At 32.9% G+C, this 16942-nt stretch overlaps 1 protein-coding gene across 4 annotated transcripts; it reads left to right on the forward strand.

Annotated features, from left to right (window-relative positions):
* The first annotated feature begins 38 nt into the window (after positions 1-38).
* LOC134688301 (toll-interacting protein-like) lies at positions 39-13244 on the forward strand. Of its 4 annotated transcripts, none has more exons than XM_063548874.1 (8): positions 39-175; positions 1395-1565; positions 1779-1912; positions 3511-3559; positions 4087-4239; positions 5010-5085; positions 5611-5634; positions 9292-13244. In XM_063548874.1, the coding sequence occupies exons 1-8, from the start codon at positions 131-133 to the stop codon at positions 9489-9491; spliced, it is 852 nt and encodes a 283-aa protein (XP_063404944.1). In that variant the 5' UTR covers positions 39-130; the 3' UTR covers positions 9492-13244. The 4 variants fall into 4 exon arrangements, with proteins under 4 accessions (XP_063404944.1, XP_063404943.1, XP_063404945.1 ...); XM_063548873.1 differs by lacking the exon at positions 5611-5634 and adding an exon at positions 6346-6369; XM_063548875.1 differs by lacking the exon at positions 5611-5634 and adding an exon at positions 6451-6474.
* The last annotated feature ends 3698 nt before the right edge of the window (positions 13245-16942 follow it).

The following is a 16942-nucleotide window of genomic DNA, read 5'->3' on the forward strand; positions in this document are numbered from 1 at the left end:
TATCACTTTGTAAACAGTGTACTCTTTTTTTTCCTAAGCGGCCGTTGCATGAAATTGTCGGTCTTTAGTTTTCCATTACTCATAACTTGTGACTGTCAACAAAAAAATATAAGACTTTTAGTAGTTCGTGATGGCCTCAACAAATGATACCACCTCTGCAACTCGAAGAAATCAGGTATGTTATTTGATAAATTCAATACTTTTACTGATTAAATATTTAGAAAATTCGTTTTAATAGGTTCAAAATAGCTAGTTTACCATTTTTAATTCCTGCTTATCATGTAGAACTGTCTATAACATGTCTTATATATATTTATTGGAAGTAATAAAACAAATACAAAAATGAAGAATCATTGATGCTGAAAATATTCGTCAATTCATTCTTAATTTTTAAAAAAAGACAACAGCAGATAGCAGCTGTATAGCCCACCAATGTGGGTCTCATTGGGGTCTAAGCGTGATTGCCGATTTTTTGAAAGCGTGACACCTGAAAAAAGTTTATTCTGTCTTGAAAACGGGAAATGAGGTAGAGCGCGACCCAGGAAATGAAAAAAAAAAGGAGAATTGCTTATGTACATAGTGTAAGCGGGATATGGGAATCTGACAAAACAGTAAGCGGGATATGGGAATCTGGCAAAACAGTAAGCGGGATCCAATGGGTCATCAATGCATCAAGAAAATCCATCACCTGCAGGTTACCAATAATCATTTTTAATAAAAAATTTACACATTTAAAAAATAACCAATTATAATGTCATAAACTTGTACAGTGTTATTAAAAGAGATTTTCTTTTTATAATTTTAAACTTAATTTGCCTACTTGTCTGTTTATGTCATGATGTACTTATGCATGTTATGATTAATGATGTGATGATCCTATATTTTTCAAAGAAAATGCTTCTGCTTTTTTTCATCCAAAAACCTTGGTGGTGATTAATCACTTAACTGAACAAAATCCTTTGCCCGAATACCAATTGGTCAGAACTTCTGACATGTTTGAAAACAGGAAACTAATTCAAAAGAAAGTCAATGAAAGTGGTGGAATGACATTTTCCAGGACATTGATTAAATCTTTATTTTTGCAGGAACTCAGGATTTACACTTACATGACCTATTGGGCCTTTTGAATTAATGCTTTATTTTTTCAGGATTTCAGGTTTTTTAAAAGTCGTTTTAATATGATTCATTGAAAATAAGTAAAAAAAAATAGGGCCTTCTTTTACATTAATGCATTATCCATATAACAAATTACAAAACTCAGTTGCTGATAAATTGGCTTACAAGCAAAGCTTTAAACCTGGATAAAGTATTCACTAAAATAAGCTGTTTTACAGATGAATTCATGCACAAGAAACATGATGAAATACATACAGAAATATTTTGTTCAATTTTAGGTTATGGTTGGAGAATTACCAGAAGATTTTCTGAGAGTACCTGTAGAGGTAGCACAAGCTCAAGTAATGGCAGACGAAAGAGTTGCAAGGCTTGTACAAGCACAGCAGCAAGGGGGATTCGTTGCTATCCCAGCAAATACTGTTGGTAGACTTACTATAACTGTTGCACAGGTAAAATACATGTATTTAGGTTTCTCAACTCAATTATCTTTAACTTTCTTCAATAAGTACTGTAAACATGAAATAAAATCAAACTGTTAACTGGATATAAAAACAGGGGTATCATCACTGATTATCATCATCTTATTTATCATTACAATTCATTAAAATGGCTCAGTTTTCTAGCAAAGAAAAATGTGTATAATTGAAATTTCACGTTTTCAGGCCAAGTTGAATAAGAACTATGGACTAACAAAAATGGATCCGTATGTTAGAATGAGAATTGGTCACTCTGTGTTTGAGACGCCTACAGATTATAATGGTGCCAAAACTCCTAGATGGAATAGAAATGTTAATGTGTAAGATATAAAGTGTGATGTCCGAGATTAAGATATAGACCATGTCTTTAATTGATCATAAAATTGCAAGAACAGTGCTGTGGATTTCAACTACTATTTGATTGAATATTTTCAGTGCAAATTCAAAAGGTTACAAAAGAGGTCTGATGAAAAGGAAATCATTTCTTAAGTGTGAAGAAAAAAAAAACTTATTTTTCATGTTATGAAAGAACTATATAAATTGCTGATATAGATGTAGATCTACAAATGTTTATATAATAACTAATGACTAATTATAGTAAATCAGAAGTAAATTTGTAAAAACTTGTTCATTAGTATTCTAACGTCCTTAATGATTTCTAGAGCAAACAATAAACAATTGACTGATTTTGGTTATAAATACTTTTCTCTTAAACCATAGTAACAGCATTTATTTACTTATTAATAAACAATGTTTGATAGAATCTGAATACATACACATTGAAGTAATATACAATATTCTAGATATATATATTCAGTACTTCAACTACAATTTTCAATATTTAACAATTAGTTTTATAATAACATGACACAACTTAACAAAAAGAAATTGTGAAATCAAAGAACAATCTTTGCCATAAAAGTATTTATTCATTACATGTGTAACATTTTTTCGAAGCTCTAAAAAGCAAATTTGTATGTGCTCAAAAGAATAAAAATATTACTTTGTTAGATTTTAAAACAACTTCAAAGTAATTCTATGTGCTAAAAATATAGATCTCACCACTGCATTTTATACAGTATTTCCAACTTGAGACAGTTAAATTTTAAATTAAGAAAGTGAAGCTTTCCAAGATTTTTGAATATTTGAAATTTAACTGTTTAGAGTGAAGAAATATAATACACAAGATATATATAATAGGGGTGGACTTTGTTTCTCTAATGATCTATCGATTTAAGACGATTTCTAAACAAAACTTTTACTTCCTTCTTAAAGATTTGAAGAAAGATGCACGTTCTTTATATGTGACATCATCATGTCATGACACCACAATAGGAAATTCAGTAGGAATCAGGAATATTTGACATCATACACTGCTAATTTAGCATAGGTACTTTTTCAGTACAAAAAATCTGTAGTAATGGAAAGTTACTTTTAAAATATAGTACTTTTTTAGTACTTTAAATTTATTGTAATATTTAGGTACCTGTTTTTTACAGTACTTGATTTGTACTTCAAATTTTAAGTACTCAATTTGTACTTTAATTGTGTAGTACTAAATGTGTACCTCAAATATTAGGTACTCATTTTGTACCTTTATTTTGAAGTGCTTGATATGTACTTAAATTTTAAGTACAAATCAAGTACTAAAAAAAACAGGTACCTAAATATTACAATAAATTTAAAGTACTAAAAAAGTACTATATTTTAAAAGTAATTTTCCAGTACCACAGATTTTTTGTACAGAAAAAGTACCTATGCAAAAGTAGCAGTGTAGTTGATTTGTACCAAGCATTAGATGAGAAATATTTTTTTCACACTGATTGAAAAATATGAAATTAGCATTAGAATTAGAGAATATAGTATAGTAAATAAAAATCCAATATCAAGAAAGTAAATTTTTGATTTTGATTTTCAGATATTTACCTCATGGCGTAGACTCCATGTATTTAGAGATTTTTGATGAGGTAAGAAAAGAAATTTACATACTAAATGATACACAAACAGCATCTTTAAATTCATCATTTTGAAAGCATTTATATACACATGTATCAGAATCTATGCATTTTGAAATTAAAAAATAATATAAATGTTAACAGTCTTTAATAAAAAATGCCTGTAGATTTTCTGTTTCAATGTTCCAAGACTATTTTTTTTAACTTGGATTATCTCCCCTATATGCCTTATAGTTACAGAATGCATGTAAATAAGGATATTTTTAAATGAGTAAATGTCATCAAAAATTAAAACTAGAATAAAAGAACCATTCATATCAAATAGATACAGCAAACTTGCCATCACTGCCCATTGGATATAATTCACCCCTCTAACAGCAAACTTGCCATCACTGCCCATTGGATATAATACACCCCTCTCAAAAGAGACAGCTTCAAAATTTATACATCGATCAATACAATTTTCTTACTGTTTTTGTCATCCATTAAACAAATTTATGTAATTGCATATTATTCTAATCTTAATTGATATATTACAGAGACAGTTAACAATGGATGAGAGAATAGCCTGGGCCTATATCACTATTCCACAGTCAACATTCAATGGGGATACAGCTGATGACTGGTTCCCTCTTAGTGGTAAACAAGGAGATGAGAAGGAAGGCATGATCAATTTAGTTATGACTATGACAGTGAGTAGCAGGAATATTTCTATTATAAATCATCAAAGATAACAGGATTATAATTTGTTAGCATTTCATCTGCTTAACTTTATTATTGATAAGGTTTTAATAGATATAGGAAGATGTGGTGTGAGTGCCAATGAGACAACTCTCCATCCAAATAACAATTTTAAAAAAAGTAAACCATTATAGGTCAATGTACGGCCTTCAACAAGGAGCCTTGGCTCACACCAAACAACAAGCTATATAGGTCCCCAAAATTACTAGTGTAAAACCATTCAAACGGGAAAACCAACGGTCTAATCTATATATAAAAACGAGAAACGAGAAACACGTATAAATTACATAAAAAAACGACAACTACTGTACATCAGATTTTACATCAGATTTAAGTTTACAGATTACCGTTTCAAACCTTTAAATCTTAAGATGAACATTAACAGTAACAGTCTAGAGGAAGAACATCATTAAAAGACTTATTTCTCAAAAATATTGTTTTTGGACAATCTTTTCCTTATTGGGTTCTGATTCTTTTTATTTTATTGCAAAATGGAATTCATCTTCAATGGCTGATTTGCAAGAAGTGCTTACAGTACTCATCTCTTTAGACAAATATATCGATATTATCCTTATTTAATCAACAATTAACTATTGCTCATCTTGATTTAAATACAATTTGATACAATATCTATTTGAACATTTTATAAAACAATGAAAAGAACTGTCAAGAGATAATTGTGTATTTTCTATACATGTATGTTCGTATTTCTCTGTTGTAGAAAGTAGAACAGCCACCAGTAGTTTATCCACAACAATCTGTACAAGTCATCCCATCCAGTTATCCTCCACAGTTAGGTCCCGGCTACGCTCCACAATTAGGTATGATATATCCTGTGACAAAAGTAGTGTATCCACAACAATCTGTACAAGTCATCCCATCCAGTTATCCTCCACAGTTAGGTCCTGGCTACGCTCCACAATTAGGTAGGATATATCCTGTGACAAAAGTAGTGTATCCACAACAATCTGTACAAGTCATCCCATCCAGTTATCCTCCACAGTTAGGTCCTGGCTACGCTCCACAATTAGGTATGATATATCCTGTGACAAAAGTAGTGTATCCACAACAATCTGTACAAGTCATCCCATCCAGTTATCCTCCGCAGTTAGGTCCGGGCTACGCTCCACAATTAGGTATGATATATCCTGTGACAAAAGTAGTGTATCCACAACAATCTGTACAAGTCATCCCATCCAGTTATCCTCCACAGTTAGGTCCGGGCTACGCTCCACAATTAGGTATGATATATCCTGTGACAAAAGTAGTGTATCCACAACAATCTGTACAAGTCATCCCATCCAGTTATCCTCCACAGTTAGGTCCTGGCTACGCTCCACAATTAGGTAGGAGATATCCTGTGACAAAAGTAGTTTATCCACAACAATCTGTACAAGTCATCCCATCCAGTTATCCTCCACAGTTAAGTCCGGGCTACGCTCCACAATTAGGTATGATATATCCTGTGACAAAAGTAGTTTATCCACAACAATCTGTACAAGTCATCCCATCCAGTTATCCTCCACAGTTAGGTCCTGGCTATGCTCCACAATTAGGTATGATATATCCTGTGACAAAAGTAGTGTATCCACAACAATCTGTACAAGTCATCCCATCCAGTTATCCTCCACAGTTAGGTCCTGGCTATGCTCCACAATTAGGTAGGATATATCCTGTGACAAAAGTAGTGTATCCACAACAATCTGTACAAGTCATCCCATCCAGTTATCCTCCACAGTTAGGTCCTGGCTATGCTCCACAATTAGGTAGGATATATCCTGTGACAAAAGTAGTGTATCCACAACAATCTGTACAAGTCATCCCATCCAGTTATCCTCCACAGTTAGGTCCAGGCTACGCTCCACAATTAGGTATGATATATCCTGTGACAAAAGTAGTTTATCCACAACAATCTGTGCAAGTCATCCCATCTAGTTATCCTCCGCAGTTAGGTCCGGGCTACGCTCCACAATTAGGTATGATATATCCTGTGACAAAAGTAGTGTATCCACAACAATCTGTACAAGTCATCCCATCCAGTTATCCTCCACAGTTAGGTCCTGGCTACGCTCCACAATTAGGTAGGATATATCCTGTGACAAAAGTAGTTTATCCACAACAATCTGTACAAGTCATCCCATCCAGTTATCCTCCACAGTTAGGTCCGGGCTACGCTCCACAATTAGGTATGATATATCCTGTGACAAAAGTAGTTTATCCACAACAATCTGTACAAGTCATCCCATCCAGTTATCCTCCACAGTTAGGTCCTGGCTATGCTCCACAATTAGGTATGATATATCCTGTGACAAAAGTAGTGTATCCACAACAATCTGTACAAGTCATCCCATCCAGTTATCCTCCACAGTTAGGTCCTGGCTATGCTCCACAATTAGGTAGGATATATCCTGTGACAAAAGTAGTGTATCCACAACAATCTGTACAAGTCATCCCATCCAGTTATCCTCCACAGTTAGGTCCTGGCTATGCTCCACAATTAGGTAGGATATATCCTGTGACAAAAGTAGTGTATCCACAACAATCTGTACAAGTCATCCCATCCAGTTATCCTCCACAGTTAGGTCCAGGCTACGCTCCACAATTAGGTATGATATATCCTGTGACAAAAGTAGTTTATCCACAACAATCTGTGCAAGTCATCCCATCTAGTTATCCTCCACAGTTAGGTCCGGGCTACGCTCCACAATTAGGTATGATATATCCTGTGACAAAAGTAGTTTTGTATATAAAATAAAAGACAATGAAAGAGAAAAATTGTACTTGAAACATGATTGAAAACCAAAACAGAACAAACATTGATCTTTTTAGGTCACCTGGCCCAAAGGGCCAAGTGAGCTTTTCTCATCACTTTGCGTCCGTCGTCCGTCGTCGTCCGTCGTCGTCTTCCTGCGTTAACTTTTACAAAAATCTTCTCCTCTGAAACTACTGGGCCAAATTAAACCAAACTTGGCCACAATCATCATTAATGTATCTAGTTTAAAATTTGTGTTTTTTTACCCGGCCAACCAACCAAGATGGCCGCCATGGCTATAAATAGAACATAGGGGTAAAATGCAGTTTTTGGCTTATAACTCAAAAAACAAAGCATTTAGAGCAAATCTGACATGTGGTAAAATTGTTTATCAGGTGAAGATCTATCTGCCATGAAATTTTCAGATGAATCAGACAACCCGTTGTTGGGTTGCTGCCCCTGAATTGGTAATTTTAAGGAAATTTTACTGTTTTTGGTCATTATCTTGAATATTATTATAGATGGAGATAAACTGTAAACAGCAATAATGTTCAGCAAAGTAAGATTTACAAATATGTCAACATGACCAAATTGGTCAGTTGACCCCTTTAGGAGTTATTGCCCTTTATAGTCAATTTTTAACCTTTTTTCGTAAATTTCCATATCTTTTACAAAAATCTTCTCCTCTGAAACTACTGGGCCAAATTAAACCAAAATTAGCAACAATCAACATTGATGTATCTAGTTTAAAATTTGTGTTTTTTTACCCGGCCAACCAACCAAGATGGCCGCCATGGCTAAAAATAGAACATAGGGGTAAAATGCAGTTTTTGGCTTATATCTCAAAAACCAAAGCATTTAGAGCTAATCTGACAAGGGGCAAAATTGTTTATCTGGTCGAAATCTATCTGCCCTGAAATTTTAAGATGAATGGGTCAACTGGTTGTAAGGTTGCTGCCCCTAAATTGGTAATTTTAAGGAAATTTTGCTGTTTTGGGTTATTATCTTGAATATTATTATAGATAGAGATAAACTGTAAACAGCAATAATATACAGCAATTTAAGACTAAAAAATAGGTCAAAATGACCAAAATGGTCAATTGACCCCCTATGAAGTTATCGTTTTTATAATCAATTTTTAACAATTTTCATAAAATTTGTGAATTTTTACTAACATTTTCGACTGAAACTACACGGACAAGTTCATTATAGATAGAGATGATTGTAAGCAGCAAGAATGTTTAGTAAAGTAAGATGTACAAACACATCAAAATCACCTAAACACAATTTTGTCATGAACTGTCTGCTTCCTTTGTTTAATTCACATATACCAAGGTGAGCGACACAGGCTCTTTAGAGCCTCTAGTTTATTTCTTACTGTGGATTCATTATTATTCTTTGAATACCAATTTTCATTGTTTTATCTTGGGTACCAGGAATTTAAATGTAAATATTAGGTAAGAACTAATGCTACCATTGTTATCAACCATGATAAATATATTAGGTATCTGGTAGATAGTAGTCTTACAAACAATTTTATTGGATAATACCTTATCATGTGACATGGAATGATTCAGTTAATATTCATTGAATTGCAAGGCAGGACAAATAAGCCGTAAAATTTACACCAGAAGGTTAATAACCCTATTATTCACCAGCGAATAACCTTTTGGGTGTCTAGATTTGCACTCGAGTTATCTCCCATGAAAATGATGTCTCAGGCTTAAATAAACAAAATGGCAGCTTTCACGTTACACTAACAGCCCATTGAGAGACAAGGAAATACGGTTTTGGAAATGAATAGAGTACCAGCAGCCAATGATATCTCTTATAAAGTAACGGTCCTTTTCAGGGCTATCAATATTTTCAAAACAATTCTAACTTTGTTGTACATTCAAGAAATTCTTCCTGAGGTATTTTCAAACGTCAGCTTGTGATTGTTTTTTAAAAATTAAAGTAAGTGTTCGAAAGGCCTTTCCACTGTTAGTTGGGTATAATAAAACAATTGTGGCCCCTTAGAATCTATGAATATCCAAAATTATCAACCCTTAAAAGTTATTTGACTTCGGGCTGCGACCTCATTGAAGTGACCTTCTCATGTTGACAATTTTGGATATTCACCTTTTCAACAGGCCATAGTTGTATATTTTTGTATGACATCAGAGGATACAATTTATTTTACTGGAAAATTTATGTAATTCATTGCAACTATTAATGTAATTAATTATTTATTGAATTTTAACAATTACAGTATACCAACAAATGCCCTGTCAGCCACAGCAATTACAACAACAACAGCCACAAAGACCACTTTTTACAGATGAAGACTTAACACAAATAAAAGAATTATTTCCAAATATGGAAGAAGAAGTTATCAAATCAGTGTTGGAAGCCAACAGAGGAAATAAAGAAACTACAATCAACGCATTACTTCAGATGAACAGTGATTAAAACATTTCCCGTACTTTTTGTTTATTTATATATTATGCTCTGTACTATCTTTGTTATCTTACATTCATGTTAATTAAATGTAGGAATTCTGTTATTGTAGATGTAAATTATTTAATGCTAAAATTTATTAACATGAATTAACCTCTATAAATTATAGGATAAAAACTAAGAAAGTTTACTACCCGGTATTAAAATTTATAGACATATTATATGAAGAAATAAGACAAACATAGTTATAACTGTATGAAAAATAATTCTTCATGAATTTTTTTCTCATTGTGAAGAATAGAATATACACTTGTTAAAATGTTAGTGTAATTGTGTGAAAATAGGTGTACATTGTGATTCTTTATTAAGAAACATGAAGAATTGTTCTTGTGAGTTATTAATATATATAAATAAGATGTAAAGAGTTATACTGAAATTTTATTAGATCTAATCCTGTTTGTCACAGTAAACCTTTATGGTTAACATGTAAATATTCCTATTCAAGGCATCAAGATGGACATGTATGTCATTCTTGTGATGGCTTTCTAATTCTTAGAAAAACAAGCATATCTAATATCTTTAGAGAAATTGTATATCAAGTGTAATTCAGGTTGTGGTCACCATTTTTCTCCAATAATACATTTGAAAAACTCTCGACACAAGAAATGTTAACAGATGCTTGTCAACCACCCAGAGATACGAAAATACAGTGCATATTTTACAGTTTTAGATCATTTCAATAATTTAATGAAGTCAAATCTCAAACATACAGAGTGAAAAAATGTATAAACAGCAAACTTTATGGAGAAATAAAAAAGAAAAATGCTTTGTCAAATTATAACTTGTAAAAGAGACACCTTTAGTTATTGAATAGTTATCTGTAACTTTATATATATACTTAAATGCAGTTTGAAAAGTTGCAGTTCCAAATGACATGCCCCTGATATGATTTTATTTAAAATGTGAGAAAATAAAGCACCAGTCTTACCATTTGTGCTTATTCATTTATTAACTGTTTGCCGATATTTCTAATATATCAATATTAATAGGTATTGTGTGTAGTACTATATCTAACTATATAACTCTGTATGTATTATATGTTGTCTTCCTTTTACAGCTAATCTACTAGAGTGTGTAAAAGTAAAGTAAAGTAAAATGAATTCAAGTTAAACTTTTTTATATGGGGATTCTAAAAATCAATATAAACTTTGTTTACTACATGTACTTGAGAAAAGAGTTGTGTTATTCATTATTATTCTTCAATTAGCTATTCTATAATTATATAACCAAGGAGAATGACTTTGGAAATCTATCTACACATTTTTCTCCAAATTTATAAATAGCTTATGATAAAAAAATATTTGGTTCCTAAAACAGACTCATCATTTCAATATGTTTAACTTACACACTCTACTAGTTTAGCTGTAATGAAATGATATTTCTTGCTGTAGTTATTTTCAAATTACTGGTAGTTAACAAAGAACATCTTGATCATGGTATTTTAAGTTATTTATATACAGACATTGATATAATGTGGACAGAGATTCATGACTGTGATCACTGTGGCTGCAATATTTTGTTTCCATTTTAAATTCATTGACATTGTATATTCTCATCCACAAAATTATGTATCCTTAACATACTTTTCTGATTTTTTGGGGGGTTTATTTATATTTTTGTTTTAAGAGTATTCTTTAAGGGCTATTCCAGATTAATTGTATGTCTTGTGTCAAATAAATAATGTTAAAAACCTATATTATTCCAAAAAATTGATCACAATCCAAATTCAGACAGTATCAAGCTTATATATTTTGTCCAAAATTGCACCAACTGTTCAGGGTTTAACCCCTGCAGTTGTATCAGGCTGTGCTCTGCAAAGCATTATATTGATAGTCTAGGAAAATGTTTTACTGAGAATTAGAATGATGCAGTACTTGAGTTTATGAAACAGTGTTTTTTAGAGCAGAAATACCTTATCTCATGACACAAATTGAATTGACAAAATGTGTACCCAGATTTCACACCAGCTCAATATTATGCTTGTTTCAAAGATGTGCCATATAAATCACTGTTGTCCATGACAGTTCAAAATGCAATAATTGTATTCAGGTCTTCATTGTTTTTACTGAAAGAGTTATACTTAAATGACATATAATGAATACATTAATTAACATTTTAACAATCCCTATCTGAAAGTCTTGTTTAAATGTGAGTTTAAAGTTTATGTTTTGTATAGTACTAAAGAAAATTCACGTCTTTGTGAACCATGTGTTATGTAGCCAGAAATTACATCATGATGGGTAGTTTTTCAATCAGATTTTGGCTTATTATATTTCCTTAGAGCTATAAGGGAACTGAGAACAAATGTAGATTTTTTGATAGACAATTTGACAAGTAAAATGTCATGTAGACTTACTGTGGTTTTGGCATTCTATGCTTTGCCTTGCCTTTTATGCCTTGTCCTTTGTTGAAAACTGATATTCTGCCTTATTTCCATATTTCGTTTTCATCTGCAATAGTATATAGTATATTATTCCTGTTATAGAAAAATAGAGATTTTAAAGTTTACTTTTTAAAATAATTTGACAATTGTATGAATGTACAGAAGAGGGGGTGGGGTGTATATTTATTTTAAATATGTAAATGGTACTTATATCTCTCTCTAGTTTGGGAAAGAAAACAAAACTTAAATGCAGTTGCCTTTATTCAAATATATGGATCTATTAAATCCAGTTTGATATATTTTAAAGTGACTTTATTTTATGTTCTTTTGATTAGTTTGAAATATAATAGAAAGGTAGATAAATGAACAAAAGAGAATAAATGAAAACAGTTAGATTCTAGTTGGAAGACATATTTACTCTTAACTTTGTGTTACGGAATGCTTTGCACAGCTTTAAATGGGATATAACATATCGGTCAGCTTTGATCAAATAATATATCAAGTTACTTTGTTTGCAGCCTGTAAGTTTATAAAATGCACACAAAGTTCATTGTCAAGAAATTATTCAAAAGTTCTCCCATTTTGGTGATTTTTTTTGTTTTTGATAGAAAAATGCATAATAGAAACAAACTGTATATATACATGTATTTGAATGACTATATTAAAAGTGATTAGAGTTTGTTAGGTTTCAAGCCTTTATTATGAATTAATCTGTATGAATCAAATGTGTATTTTTCCAAAGGAAATGTAATTTTGAAAAAAAATCAGTCAATACTAAATAATTTATAAAATTATTCTAAATTTGCAAACTACTTTTCTGTTTGGAAAGGTTTAAGTAAAGCCCACTGATAACAAAGTTGAATTGCTTAATTCAAAAACATATATTTGAGAACCTTTCCCTTCTACAATATTTTTTTCTCAAGAAAATTCTGTTCAATATTGCAATGAGTTGTTACATGAATAAAAAAAACTCAGTGGATTACCTCCCCTATTAGTGTAATTTGTGTTTAGATTACACCAGTGTATTGTATATATATACCTTAAACAAAGGAAAGGAGATGTTGAGATCTTTTTTAAGGCCTTAAATATCAGACAAATTAATTGTGATTTCTTTTATTTTTTATCAAGACTTGTTTACTCATTCTGCTTGTTTTAAGGTAGAGCATGTACATGGGTGTTGGAAGTTCTTTATAGAAAAACATTAATTTGTATTGATTTATAAAATGTGCTTACATGTATGTTAACATAATCAGAATTGTGTGAATGATTTATTATAAATATGTGGTAAATAAAACAAAATATTAAAAACGATACAACTGAAATCTTTGTTTTGTTAAATATAATGGTCAACAGTTTTTGGTCGTTATATAAGCATTCATTACTTGATTGCCTAGCCTGCAATGATGTGAAAGTGAGATGTAGTAGTTACTTTTTGGCAATATTCTTATTGATACCTGATTTGGAGATTTCAGACTAGGTATATAACATCCATCATTGATACATGGAGATTTCTGTCTAGGTATATAACATATATCATTGATACATGGAGATTTCTGACTAGGTATATAAAATACATCATTGATATATGGAGATTTCTGACTAGGTATATAACATACATCATTGATACATGGAGATTTCTGACTAGGAATATAACATACATCATTGATACATGGAGATATCTGACTAGGTATATAACATACATCATTGATACATGGAGATTTCTGACTAGGTATATGACATACATCATTGATACATGGAGATTTCTGACTAGGTTTATAACATACATCATTGATACATGGAGATTTCTGACTAGGAATATAACATACATCATTGATACATGGAGATTTCTGACTAGGTTTATAACATACATCATTGATACATGGAGATTTCTGACTAGGTATATAACATACATCATTGATACATGGAGATTTCTGACTAGGTATATAACATACATCATTGATACATGGAGATTTCTGACTAGGTTTATAACATACATCATTGATACATGGAGATTTCTGACTAGGTTTATAACATACATCATTGATACATGGAGATTTCTGACTAGGTATATGACATACATCATTGATACATGGAGATTTCTGACTAGGTATATGACATACATCATTGATACATGGAGATTTCTGACTAGGTATATGACATACATCATTGATACATTGGATGCTGCTACATTGGCATCCTGGGATCTCAATTGAGTGTGCGGCCTTAGAAGTTTATCTTCTGCCAAACATCTACAGAGATCACTAGTCTGTCATGACAGTGGTTGTGAGATGGGATGTATCTGTGGCTGAGTGGCTTTAGTAGTTTGCCTTCTGCCAAACATCTACAGAGATCACTAGGGCCCTGTCAGTACTGTGGTTGTGAGATGGGATGTATCTGTGGCTGAGTGGCTTAGTAGTTTGTCTTCTGTGAATCATCTACAGAGATCACCAGTGGTGTGAGTTCGGAGGCATCTGTGGATGAGTGGCCTTAGTAGCTTGTCTTCTGTGAATCATCTACAGATATCACCAGTGGTTGTGAGTTCGGAGTCATCTGTGGATGAGTGGCCTTAGTAGTTTGTCTTATGTGAATCATCTACAGAGGTCATTAGCCTGTCAGAACTTTGGTGATGAGCTGGGATGCATCTGTGGCTGAATGTTTTAGTAGTTTGTCGTCTGTAAATCATGTTCAGAGATCACTAGGCTGTTAGTACTGTGGTTGTAAGTTTGGAGGCATTTGTGGCTGAGTGGCTTTAGTAGCTTTTCTTCTGTGAATCATGTATAGATATCATTAGCCTGTCAGGACTGTGGTGGTGAGCTGGAATGCAACTGTGGCTGAGTGGCTTACGTAGTTTGTCTTCTGTGAATCATCTACAGAGATCACCAGTGGTGGTGAGTTCGTAGGCATCTGTGGATGAGTGGCCTTAGTAGCTTGTCTTCTGTAAATCATGTACCGAGATCACTAGCCTTTCAGCATGTGGTTGAGTGTTGGGATCCATCTGTGGCTGAGTGGCTTTAGTCGATTGTCTACTGTAAATCATGTACAGAGATTACTAGACTGCCAGTAGTGTGGTTGTGAGTTGGGAGGCCTCTGTGGCTGAGTGGCCTTAAAAGTTTATCTTCTGTTAGACATCTACAGAGAATACTAAACTGTCGGGACTTTAGCTATGAGTTTGAAGGCATCTGTGGATGAGTGGCCATAGTAGCTTGTCTTCTGTGAATCATGTATAGAAATCACTAGCCTGTTAGTTTTGTGGTTGTGAGTTTGGAGGCATCTGTGGCTTTAGTAGCTTGTCTTCTGTGAATCATGTATAGAAATTATTAGCATGTCAAGACTGTGGTGATGAACTGGGATGCATCTGTGGCTGAGTGGCTTAAGTAGATTGTCTACTGTAAATCATGTACAGAGATCACTGTCCTATCAGTACTGTGTTTGTGAGTTGGAATGCATCTTTGGCTGAGTGGCTTTAGTAGTTTTTCAGTTTGTCTTCTGTGAATCGTCTACAGAGATCACCAGTGGTTGTGAGTTCGTAGGCATCTGTGGTTGAGTGGCCATAGTAGCTTGTCTTCTGTAAATCATGTACCGAGATCACTAGCCTGTCAGTATTGTGGTTATGAGTTGTGAGGCATCTGTGGCTGAGTGGATTAAGTAACTTGTCTTCTGTGAATCGTGTATAGAGACCATTAGCCTGTCAGTACTGTGGTTGTGAGTTTGGAGGCCTCTGTGGCTGAGTGGCCTTAAAAATTTATCTTCTGTTAGACATCTACAGAGAATACTAAACTGTCGGGACTGTAGCTATGAGTTTGAAGGCCTCTGTGACTGAGTGGCTTAGTAGTTTGTCTTCTTTAAATCATCTACAGAGATCAATAGCCTGTCCAAATGTAAAGTTTTCTAGAAATAAATACTTTTAAAAAAAGTACTGCTACTTCGGCATGGCAGTTTTGCAGGTTTCATCTGACCTTTGCCTCATTTTCACGGTTGGTTTGTTAATATTTAGGGTCTGTGTTTTTGGTGTTGTTCTAATACAACAAGTAATAGGTGGACTACTTGTACGTTTGGTGTATGGATAAATGTAAGGTATACACATCTGTCTGGCAGGTATCATCTGCCCTTTTCATGATTCTTTAGTTAAATTCAATTTTAATTTCAGCAGTTAGATCTTTTTCTAAGATTCTATAAGGCTTACTAGTAGGTCAACTATATTTGAGTGTTGTAAGGTGTTCATGTCAGTCTGACAGGGTTCATCTGACCGTGACCTCATTTTCATGCTTCGCTGTTCAATTTTTCGTTTTAATGTTTCTAAGATACTTTTAGCAACAAGATCAAATATATATTACGTATAGAATGGTTGTTAGGTGCATATGTCTTTTTGGCAGGGTTCATTTAAGTATATATTGACCTCAGTTCCATGGTTCATTTGTAGTATTTATATTTCAAGGTTTGATCTGTTTCTTTTATACCAATATCAATGGGTCAACTATATTTGATATATGTAAATTAAACATGTCCGTTTGGCTTGTATTATCTGATATTGGTCTCATTTCCATAGAGTATTGATAATGTTATTATACGTGTAGTAAATCTTTATCTTTAAAACTTCAACTACTTCAACTACCCTGCCACTGAGTAATACATCTCTTTAATTCAGAGGATTTAACTGCTGGATATTTCATATACTGTATACAGATGCCCTATAGCCTGGTGTTTCTGTCCGGCATATTTCTGTTATCCTGTTATTCTTGGTCTTGTTTTCATTGTTCAACAACATTTTTTTTACCGTTTGATAAGTAATATGACAACTGTGTTTGATATATAAAATCGTTGCAAGGTATAAATGTCTTTCAGGGCTAACTTGGCCTTGACCTTAATTCAAGGATTAATGTTTAATTTTAAGATTATTTGGTGATAAGGTCCATTAATCCGATGTTTTGAGAAATATTTCAACTATTCTATATATGGACAATGATTGTATAGTGTGCATTCTTATCTGACAGGATTTACTTGGCCTGGCCTTGACCTCATC

The sequence above is a fragment of the Mytilus trossulus genome, chromosome 10 (genome assembly GCF_036588685.1).
Source record: "Mytilus trossulus isolate FHL-02 chromosome 10, PNRI_Mtr1.1.1.hap1, whole genome shotgun sequence".
Lineage (NCBI taxonomy): Eukaryota > Metazoa > Mollusca > Bivalvia > Mytilida > Mytilidae > Mytilus > Mytilus trossulus.

Bases quoted from the DNA above. Each gene is read 5' to 3' on its own strand.
- LOC134688301 (XM_063548874.1), top strand. From the start codon at position 131: ATGGCCTCAACAAATGATACCACCTCTGCAACTCGAAGAAATCAG. The intron at 3,560-4,086 runs GTAAGAAAAGAA...GATATATTACAG, and splicing joins ATTTAGAGATTTTTGATGAG to AGACAGTTAACAATGGATGA. The intron at 5,086-5,610 runs GTCCCGGCTACG...CTCCACAGTTAG, and splicing joins CAGTTATCCTCCACAGTTAG to GTCCTGGCTACGCTCCACAA.